Here is an 11,168-nt window from a genome sequence, read left to right as displayed (position 1 = left end):
AAGTGAGAGTTAAATAAAATAGAAAGGGAACCAAACATAATCATAAAGGACAATCTGAATAATTTTAGTAATTGTAAAGTATAGTAGCATATTACAGGTTATTTGTTTCACAGCTAAAACACTATCAATTTCAAAATTATTGGAAATCAGAAAAGTAGAGAATTATTAATTGTATGAGATCATTATCTTCCATTGTTGATATTCAAAACTGAATCCATCGATTTCGGTTGTTATATGGGCTCCTTGGACAAACGCTTTCGGAGTACTTATATTTACTTTTTGATTATAATTTGAATAAAACCCAGAAGTGAAAATCAGTTCGCGTGTTTGATTATGTCTGTATTCAAGTTTCCATATTCCTAGTATTACAAGTAATATATATATATATATATATATATATATCGTAACCCTTTGAACAACTGATGATATTTGTGACCCAGTGGCCTGATGCGTAATGATCCTATGTTTCAAGCTCTAGGTACATAACTTATCTCCTAGTAACAAAACAAAAACTAGGGTACAACTTTATTTAGTTGATGAGTCTTAAATATGATGAAAAGCTCTAACTAAATAATGGTCACTGAACACTCACTTTCTTCTGTCAAAAATCCTTAATATTTCGTCCCTTGAGTTAAAAGTATAACTGTCGTCTTAATTACCAGACACTATTTGACAAAGACATCTTCCTAATTTATGCTAAGAAATATGAAACCAAGACTGAAAGTTGATTTTACGGATAAAAAATAAAGCAAATATATCTTATTGTTGTCACTTTGCTTAGTTATGATGATACATTTCCATGCTGACCGATTGAGAAGTATTGGATAAATACCATTAATCACTTTACACAATAGTACGACCATTTTAAGTGATTTCCTATAACAATATATCGTATTTACAACCTAGTAGCAACATGAAACCATAAGATAACTCTTTAATACTTATTAACGAATTTTGAATCGAACTTGAGTCTAAATTTATTATCAGCAACACAAATTTGTGTTAATGACATGCAGTCTACGTTGATATCCACGTATAAGAGTAAAAAAATGACTGTCAGCTCAAGTAGATTAAAAATATGCAATATAACACAATGATATAATGTGAATGATCAATGTATTTTAAATATAATTTAATTTACTACCATCTGTCAAGTGGTAACTATCTACACTGAAAAGAAGAACTGCAATTTCATTGCACTGAATTTATTTTCAGATCAATACTAAACTGTAAGAAACATCTGACTCCTGAAAATTCGGTAAGTTGAATTATATTATATTTCACTAATATTGAAGCTTTAAGTTAAAACATCGTACACTGATGATCTGAAATTGAAACAATTTCAAATAGCTAAGAATCTTTTTTTCTGAACTGCAGAACACTCAAGAAAATTTTCACAAAAAAAATGTTTTATTTCATGAAATGCTATGTTTGAAGACATTACGCGTTCACCTAATCTGCGAACGGAACGAAGAATCAGTGACATATTGACCAAATCAGCTAACTATTCCAATGCGTCCCAGCCCAGCTAACTAGAGAGAGGAGTCCAGGTTCAGAAGAAAGAAATGTATTCTACAAGCAGCCAGAAGTACGAACAACAAACACAAGCACAATTCAAGCGTACATATGTAGCATTAAAAAATCCTTGGGAAGCGTTACGAAATAACACATTAAAAGAGACAACGAAGCAATGACATTTAAGGTCCTCCCAAGTGGGAAATACGACATGAAGGTGTAAATGGGTTTTTCTGGCGCTAAAACAAGAAATTAAAATTTCCAAAACATGTAGATATTGTTATTTTATTACCTTTTATAACTAATACACACCGAGTAATATACTATTAAAACAACTTGATTCAATAATACATAAATCAAAGATTTGTTTAGTCAAATCGGATTTTAACAGAAACCTACTGAATAAACGAATTGAATGTTTGTTGGGGATGTTAGATCCCCAGAACTCACTTGGTAAATGACTTGTAATTTTATTTTGAAAATTTGAATTTCGTTGTTTTCGCGCCAAAAGCGCTCTTTTCACCTTCATGTCGTATTTCCCACTCGAGAAAATCTTAAACGCTATTAGTCCGTTGTATCTTTTAGTATGCTGTTTTGTAACATTTTCCAAGGACAGTTTCATGCTGTATATATACGTTTGATTTCTTCCTGTTGTGATTGCTTGTGCTTCTGGCTGCTTACGGAATATATTTTCCCCACTTCCTTCTTGGACGTCTCACTCTAGTTAGCGGGGCCTGGGACAACGGATTGGAATAGCCTATCGTATTACTGTGTCTTTGATCTTCGTTTCGTTACCGAGTAAGGAGACCTCGTAATTAGCATCAAGTATATCAACATTTTTTATTACAAAATTTTATAAAATAAGTGAAAAAATATAAGATAAAATTTTGATGAAAAAACATAGTTCTTCATCAATCTTACTTGGGAAGAAATAGGAGTTGATTGGTAACCAGGAATGATTTTCAGTGTGACGTTTCCAGATGCATTTTTTAATACTTTCTGTAATACTTCAGGATTATCAACTGGAACTCCATTTGCTTCACGAATCACATCACCTACGTGTAGCAAATCCAGCTGTTCAACATGAGAAGCAGCTAAAATTCGTTTAATTACCAGTTCCTTCACTAAACCATAATGTGCAGACATATATTGTTGTTGAATAACAGTGATACCCTGTGATAATTTTTAATTTTGCATAGAATAAAACAATGTGATATTTCAAAAACAATCAAATCTTTGGATGAAAACATCGGCGTTTTATAAAAAGGCAGAGAAGAACAGATTATCTGGTAATTTGCGAAAATAAAAATATTTACTTGATGACGTAAGAAATAATGACAATCAGTTCAGTTAGCTGAGCAACAAACCTTCCCTATCTTGTCTTCAAAATAATGTTGAGTAAAACTTTCGTCAAATGAGAATGGCGGTTATAAAAGAAATGCTTTTATCGAGATAACATACTACTATTTAATTCATATCAGATCTACCTACATAAACACACAACTGTTGTCTTAACACAATTTTCTTAACTTTTCACACTAAATGTTTCATATGCAGTACAAAAAAATCTTACTTTCATTAGTGTTAACATGATTGGATGACCCGTTTAGGATACAGTTAACCGGAGAACCATGTACATATTTATATTCTGTAATTTTGATGTTTAATTGTATTTCCTTGAAAAAGCTTGGATTAGATTGAGGATCGAAACGCTGGATTTACTTAAAGTTTAATCGCTGAGATTTTTACAAATATAATTGACCTGCTTAATGTCTTATATTACCTTGGAGCCCAGCTACTACGAAACTATTTTTTCAAATTTAAACAAAAGTTCTTATAGATTTAATTTGAAGGTTGGAGGAAACATATTCCCATGCTGACATCTACTAACCATCGCAAAAGAATTAGTGATAAGAACCACTCAATTTTATAGATTATTCGGAAATATGAGGGAAAAAGTAAAGAAAAAAAAGAAAATAGATGTGCCATAAATAATGAAAATAAATATTTTTATTAAAGGTAGGCAAATATATGCTCTAAAGATTTTGTCATCGATACAAAAAAATTTCCACAATATGAAGTAATAGTATGTGTATTCTATTTAAAGTAAAACTTAATTTGAACTCGTGTTATGGATATTAGAATCTTCTGAGAAATTGTAAAAAAGTATATATGAGATTATGTGTAATTCGAAAATATTCGGTGAATAAGCGGTACACAACACATGTTGCTAGCTACCAAAACAAATAAACTAGGTTTTGACTTACAACCAAATGTTTTAGACCACTCAATCCCCTATTAAATCTGACAAGATTTATAATATGGTGGACAAAAATTAAGCTCGGTAGTTACGTCTGAATTCTGAATTCCAGGTAGTCTACACATACAAACATGGCTCAATCCACGTGTCAGTGACTTCATGGATTTGTACCACGTTTTGGTCTGGCCACCCATAGCTTTCTTCCAACCTACTCCTACACCATAAAACGTGTTCCAGCCATCTCAACTGATGAAGTTTCACTACTTCATCAATCGATTTGCCATCCTTACCTAGTACCCGTTTCCTAACAACTACATTGCTTACTCGGTGGTCCCAGGATATACGAGCAATACTTCGAAGACACCTGTGATCGAAAACTAGTAGCCTACGAATATCCTCTACTCTTATCGGCCATGTTTCACTGCTATAAAGTAGGACGGAACGAACTGCTGCGCAGTAAACCCGTCCTTCGGTTGTTAGACGGATATCTCGCCTGCACCATAAATGACGCAAGTTGGTGAAAGCTAGACGAGCCTTCTATATCCGTGCTGAGATTTTGTCACACACCAGACCACAAGGGTTGATGAGACTCCCAAGATAAATGAGGCGGTAGACACGCTCAAATACTTCACTCCCTATCATTAGTTCAGGTGTCGATGCGACCCAATCCTGAAGTAACATTTTGCATTTCGAGGGGGAGAATCGCATCCCGAACATCCCTGCATTGTTGCTTATAGTGGTCAGAAGACTATGAATTTTGTCAGCGTCTTCACCAAATAGAACTATATCATCAGCGTATTCTAAGTCAACAAGTGAGTCTCCTGGTAAAAGTTCAACTCCTGGAGATTTAGATGATGAAAGTGTTATCTCTAAAAGCATGTCAACGACAAAATTAAACAAAAATGGAGAAAGTGGACAGCCCTGACGAACACCACTTGAGGTAATCAATTCTGATGACTGTTCACCATAAGCTCTAACTTGACCAGTTGTGTTCGAGTAGAGAGCCTTTATAAGGTTAATGTACTTCTTTGGTACTCCTTTCAATGACAAACACTGCCATAGAATCTCACGATCAACGGAGTCAAATGCCGCCTTAAGGTCGAAGAATACTACAGTTGTGGGGCGTCTGAATGTGTGTCTATGTTCCAGGACCTGATGTAGAGTGAATACCTGGTCTATACAACCACATCCAGGTCGAAAACCAGCCTGGTTTTCTCTAGTCTATTCTTCACGAGCTTTGGTTAGGCGTCCAAGTATTATTGAAGCTAATATTTTAGATACTATATTAGTCAGACTGATTTCTCTGTGATTGTCACAGGAGGACTTTTGTCCTTTCTTATAGACTGGCACAATCAGTGATTGGGACCAGTCAGATGGAATTACGTCCAGTTCCCAGATTCTACCTAAGACCTCAGTTAATCTCGCTGCTAGTACTGGGCCGCCATCCTTAAAAATCTCAAGGGTAAATCTGTCAGGGCCTGCTACCCTCCCTCGCTTCAGATTTCCTATAGCTTTTTCAACCTCGTAAAGTGTTGGTGGATTTACATTAACTTGCCATTCAGGGCAACTGGGGATCGTGGGAAACGGAAGTGTGGCTGAAGGCCAGCTGAACTGATCCCTGAAGTGTTATGTCCATCGATCCAATTTCCTGGATTGAAAATGAATGATATGCCCAACTTTATCTGAGATAGTTTCACTGATACTTGGGTTCCTAATACCGGTTTCTTTAACGAGTCTGAATAGCTGCCTACTGTTACCTATTGCCGCTGCCTTTTCCATCTCTCTTGCTTTCGCTACCCACCACTGTTCACGGTCATTGCGTAGGCTTTTTATTAGCCTGCGCTTAAGCTGACTCCGCTCTTCGTTATGTTTAGAGCCATATGGGATGGGCTTTTGAGCATCTATCAGTGCGGTAGATGCTGCTGAGACCGGGTGTTTCTCCCTAACCTTATGGTTTACCGTACTAGCAGATATCACTGCTGTTTCCACAGCTTTTCGGATGTCATTCCACGATGCCTCGAGGTGGGCACAACTTACATGGCTGCCTAACTGTTTTTCTAGTTGTTCCTGAAATATATTCTTAGCTTGCCTATCATTAAGTAGAAAACCAAGAGGTTTTCTTGCAGTGTCTTTCCTACGTCCAGTAAGACGCAGACAGATACGTGCTCGCACTAGAGCATGATCTGAATCTAAGCATGTGCTCTAGAATGACCGATATTCTTCTATCGAGTCCCTCCATCGGTGGCTGATAGCGATGAGATCTATTTGGGTCCAACGTTGGGACGAATTCCGGAGTCTTCATGTCAAAAGATGTTTTTCCTTGTGCTTAAAGTTAGTATTTGCAAGAAACAGGCGGTTATCTGAGCATAGCTGCAACAGACGGTCGCCATTATCTGTTCTTTGAGCCACGACACCATAAGATCCACGCATCATATATTAATCGACATTCAATTTACTCATTTCAACTGACATGGAACTCCACCTTAACATAATCTCTGAATGTTTCCTACTGTGCTAGTCTATTGAGTGCTTTAGTTCTAAACTTTCTGAAGTTTTAATATTACTATAGATTTTCGTAACATCTTTAATTTCTTTAATTACAAACTTTCAAACCATATATCCGGACTGACTATTTTTTTATTATATATACGCGACGTCTTATAACGCATTAAATAAGAAATCAACTCACTAAATCTTCACCATGGTTCTTTTGAATCCCGATCATTTTTACTGCACCATCTACAGGTGGCAATGCTGGACCATCGCCACCTCCAGTAAGTGTAGCTTCATTTTTTCTCAAGTCAGTATACACTTTTTCACTACCGGCACCATACATAATTGATCGTGAATTACATAGTTCATTGGGAATTCCATTTCGATCATCTTTAATAACGCCATCCCCAAAACTTCTGTCAGCCACTTGTAAATTAGATGCTTTACTGGCCATCAAACTTCCTAGATTTGTATTAATACCACCCAGGCCCGACGTCATGTACGCTATTTCAGGTAATTCAGGCATGTCAAAGTGGCTGGTTGTTATTTCAGTGTATGCAGTAGAAAAGCTACGCCATACTGGAGAACTAAGTAGTTGAATTAATTCATTCGCTTCTACATCCAACGGATCAATAGTTAATGGACCATCATAAAGTGCTTCTACTAAGTCTTTGGTAATAGCATTTAGATCTGTATCTTCATTTGGTACTTGTTCACAAGGATAAGATATTAGATCAAATATCTAAGGACATTAGGGATAAAATAAACAAAATTTCATTAATTTTACTTCGATGACATATACGTACCCAAGCGGTCTTAGTTTTAATAGTACTGAAAGACAAATGTTAATTCTAAGTCTACAGGATTCGCACATTACAATTCTCAGATGGCTTCATTCTGTATATTCAATAATCACTGATTTACTTCTTGTTACTAAGGTCATGCAAAATGTCGCACTTCAGGTTATATTATGATCTACTAAAATTAAAATGAACAGGTACGTGAACACGAAGAGCTGACAAACTAAAGTAGTCTGTATTACACAATTTTACGCATTATAATCAAGCTTCAATGGCCGGTTTGTCCACAATTATGACATCAGTAAGCAAGTGGCTTATTAATCCAGTCAGTTAAGTAATTTAATGTACATAGTTAGCTAAATGATAAAACGTTATTGTTACTGACAGTGTAAGAAGAAACAAATATATTTCGCGAAATAAATTTCCGCTTTCATAAAAGCCCAAACTAGACGACAGAAATTATTAGAGCTTCCAAAAATATACGTTTGCTTAAAAACAGAACATTCTTGCTGTTTATATGCTAAAGAGCAACATAAACAGTTTGACGTTTCCGCGTTGGCAGAAAACTGATACTTTACCTATATTAAACATGACTTCGTTCATCTGTATGACTATATAAGTACGAATGTAGCCTAATTTTAAGATATGAAAACGATATGAATAACTATCGTGATATTACCACAGAGCAAACGTAAGGAATATGAAAATGCTTGGAGCTAGATGAATTATAATATTTAACTAAACCCTAAACAAAGCTGAGCATGAGATGTAGAAACAAGATTAAAAATAATTACATTTCTTCGTTTTTGGGTGATATATGTGATATGAACATTGTTTTGAAAAATATCCGATAAGAATGAGACTTAATATCCACATATTAGTTGCAGCACGAATTTTGAGGTACTGCCTTATTATCTAACCTAACTCAGTGAAATGGATTTGAATACGCGATTTCGTAATCACTAGATAATTTCCAAAGTTAAAACCTCAAGCCTGATCTCAAATTGCTACACCTGTATTATAATCAGCAGGCCCTAAGTTCGGAGTTTACCCCACCAACTTCAGTTTGAACAACCATGTAGTTTCCTTACTCCTCATACATAAAAGAGTACATAAACGTGTACTTTGTAAGTAATATACACCGAATAAATAGATTGCCAAAATAACAAGCCGAACAGTTATCAATGCAAACAATTTTAAAAATCTCGAAGGTCTCTCTAAATTATAAATAAACACAGATAAAAAAAGTCCATCAGGCACTAAATTTTAACATCACGCAAAGGAGCTGTGACAGCTGTAAGTTGATATAATAATTGAGGTGAGTTGAGACTCACATTATACAGTTAGAAAATTCGAGATACTGTGGACAATCGTTAATGTTGGTTTAAATGAAGGATTTACATGACCTACTTTTCCACTTTCTAACATGTACAAACAGATCCTCTCTTAAAAAATGATATTATGGTTATTTAAAGGTTCATGCAGTAAACTATAAACACTAAACCCATATAAATCAAACTTGTGAACAGTCTAACAATACTGAGAAGCATGAACAAACCTGTGGACTGTGACTATACAGGAGATAGGTTATAGTTTAGGCAACTTGTGTAATATAGATACTTGCCAAAAAATTTGCTTGATACCTCACAACAAAACTACATTTCACCAATCGTAATAAAAAAGCTGAGTTAATGCGAAACATAGGTGTACCTTGTACAGCCATTTAGGTACGAGAACAAAATTCTGCTCGAGTACAATGAGATACTAGTCTCTAGTTGTACATTACATATCGATTCACCATAGTATGTTCTAACTGATATAAAGCCAGAATGAGAAGAAATAAACACACTCAAACCATAAAAATATAGAATAAGTTCTTAGAATTACCTCTACTAAATTCCCGAACAATTTTTTCGACAACACTTTGTGGAGTTCAGAAGCATCTTGATCGTTGAAGTGTTTTTTAATATTTTTCTTGACCTTTTTGAGGGCGGCTAAGTTAGAAATTACAAAATGAATAGCATTTGTCAAGTCATACCTACTGAATGTCTTTGCTTCATGACAAAACTGAAGATAGCTCTGGACGTCGGTATATTGCAGTTTATTCTATAGAATTGTTTTTATACAGAGAGGCCGCAGAGTACTGAACTCGGGTGTTGAACAATCATGCATAACCTGCACAAAACTAAAATAAAATGGAAATATAGCTTGTCTAACAACAGAGGTAAACTCTTGCAACAGGACATACAGCAATAAATAAATTCATGTTTTTTTTCTTTCCTGCTGAATGACTGCCCCAGAAAAATGCCGTTATTTAAAGGTCATCTGAAGTGAACTGCTGTTAATAATAACAATATTACAGACATTCTGAAATATTTGTATACTAGTTTGTGGCTAAGCCCAAACAATATCACTTTATACGTAGAACGTCAACCTAGAAATCACATATAACCTGTGTTATGAATGCTTGATCTAACGTACTATGCGAAATGCTCTGAACTTGTAAGTACACTGCATTTATGTCCCACAATGAAATTGAAAATAATGAGGCTCTTTTCATTCCTTAATCAAACTAAAAAATGTAACTATCGACCCTGTTTAAAGCTCATGGCTGATAATATACAAAATTAATCATAGTGGTATGTTTGCACCTAAATACCATACATTTCTGTCAACCTGATTTTTTTGTAAATCAAAGATAAACGCCTTTATTTTGATGTGAAGTAAGAATACCATAGTGTCGAACAACGTTCTGTGTCTATGTATATCGAGATAGATAGAGGAATTCATAAGAGGTAAAGCAAAATTACACAACTCAACCACGATTTGCTTACTGAACTTTCAAGAATGTGACGTCAATAATTATAAGTTGTGTTATTCTTAAGCTCTAAAGCAAATCACATATACATCACCATTTATAGAATTCCGACAATTTTTGTCTAGATGCACCACAATCACAAAATGTAATGAGAAGTTGCCATTGATGACAAAATCGGTTACGTAAAAAATTTAAATCGAAAATCAAGATCTTGGATTTCAACTTCCAAAGCCACTTATCAATAGTTATTTTATAATATATAGATATAAATAAAGTTTGCGCTAGTCTCGGTGTAAGACTCACGTAAAAATATAAAAGCTCTGTAAAGTTTCCTTTAGCATGAGGTAAGAAAAGCATACTTCAAGTTTCTACCGAACACCAAACATCGCGCTATTTACCTTCGTGTTTTTCTGATCAAAGTCCCAGATTTTTTTATTGACCAATCGCTGTGTAGTGACAAATTCATTTAAAACAGATCATAAAACAGGGCAAAAAAGAGTATTTTGGAGACTCTTGCCGCGATTTCGGACAAGAACCTAGAATATTATCTTGAGCACTGGCATAACATATACCGTACATTCTTGATAAGAACATTTCTTTGTGTCCGAAGACAGAGAGTCAGGCAATACTTAATTTGAAACCGGCCAAAAGTCGTATGCTCTAAAGTACCATTTTGGGCTCACCACATTATTTCATCACTTCGATAGATTACCAAGATTGTTCATGTTGGAGATACTTGTGTTTGCAGATGACTTTAAAAATCGGAAATTAATACGAAATGAGGGTAACCAACTTCATCTTGAGATTGATTGAACCAATTGCTTAAATGGTCTCAATTTCGCGATCTCAGATCACTGTTATAAAGAGTGTGGCAATGCATAATGGATGCAGTGAATGTAGTCAGTGAACCGTAAGTGGAAAACCACTTCCACTCCCGCAGGCACGAAAAAACCCAGGAGATATAATAGTCGTGTCTTGGAAACAGATGTGAATTGAAATACAATAGTTATCTCAGGTTTTATAGTCACCGAGCGCCCAAATATTTTAACGAAAATATTATTCGAATTTTAAATATCATATGCGTATTGTCATATCTTGATTAAGTTCCTCTGCTGGCTCACTAAAAACTAACTTAGGATACTGCATTCAGGCATCAAGTTCATGTTCAATTTGGGATGCTGACACAGTTATGTTCAACGTGTGTGTATTAATTTACTGCAAGGACTTTCCAAGCTTCCCCACGACGAGCGATGGTAACTCTTGAACCTTTCCCTTTTATTGT

General features: G+C 35.1%; 1 protein-coding gene across 1 annotated transcript in view; it reads right to left on the bottom strand.

The window, feature by feature from the left end:
• The window catches only part of Smp_140410 (maguk P55 subfamily member 2,6, putative), a gene marked incomplete at its 3' end in the record, with an annotated part of 18,998 nt that extends 9,753 nt beyond the window's left edge, over nucleotides 1–9,245 (bottom strand). Inside the window, exons 1-4 of the mRNA XM_018791627.1 lie at nucleotides 9,107–9,245; nucleotides 8,956–9,062; nucleotides 6,465–7,010; nucleotides 2,437–2,688 (exon numbers count right to left, since the gene is read on the bottom strand). Coding sequence (XP_018645233.1) covers nucleotides 2,437–2,688; nucleotides 6,465–7,010; nucleotides 8,956–9,062; nucleotides 9,107–9,128 — 927 coding nt within the window. The 5' untranslated portion in view covers nucleotides 9,129–9,245. The remainder of the gene's footprint in view (nucleotides 1–2,436; nucleotides 2,689–6,464; nucleotides 7,011–8,955; nucleotides 9,063–9,106) is intronic.
• Between the last annotated feature and the right edge of the window lie 1,923 nt (nucleotides 9,246–11,168).

Source organism: Schistosoma mansoni (genome assembly GCF_000237925.1).
Source record: "Schistosoma mansoni, WGS project CABG00000000 data, chromosome 2 unplaced supercontig 0108, strain Puerto Rico, whole genome shotgun sequence".
Lineage (NCBI taxonomy): Eukaryota > Metazoa > Platyhelminthes > Trematoda > Strigeidida > Schistosomatidae > Schistosoma > Schistosoma mansoni.
Note: the sequence above shows the minus strand (reverse complement) of the source record. Positions and strands in the feature narration are given on the sequence as shown.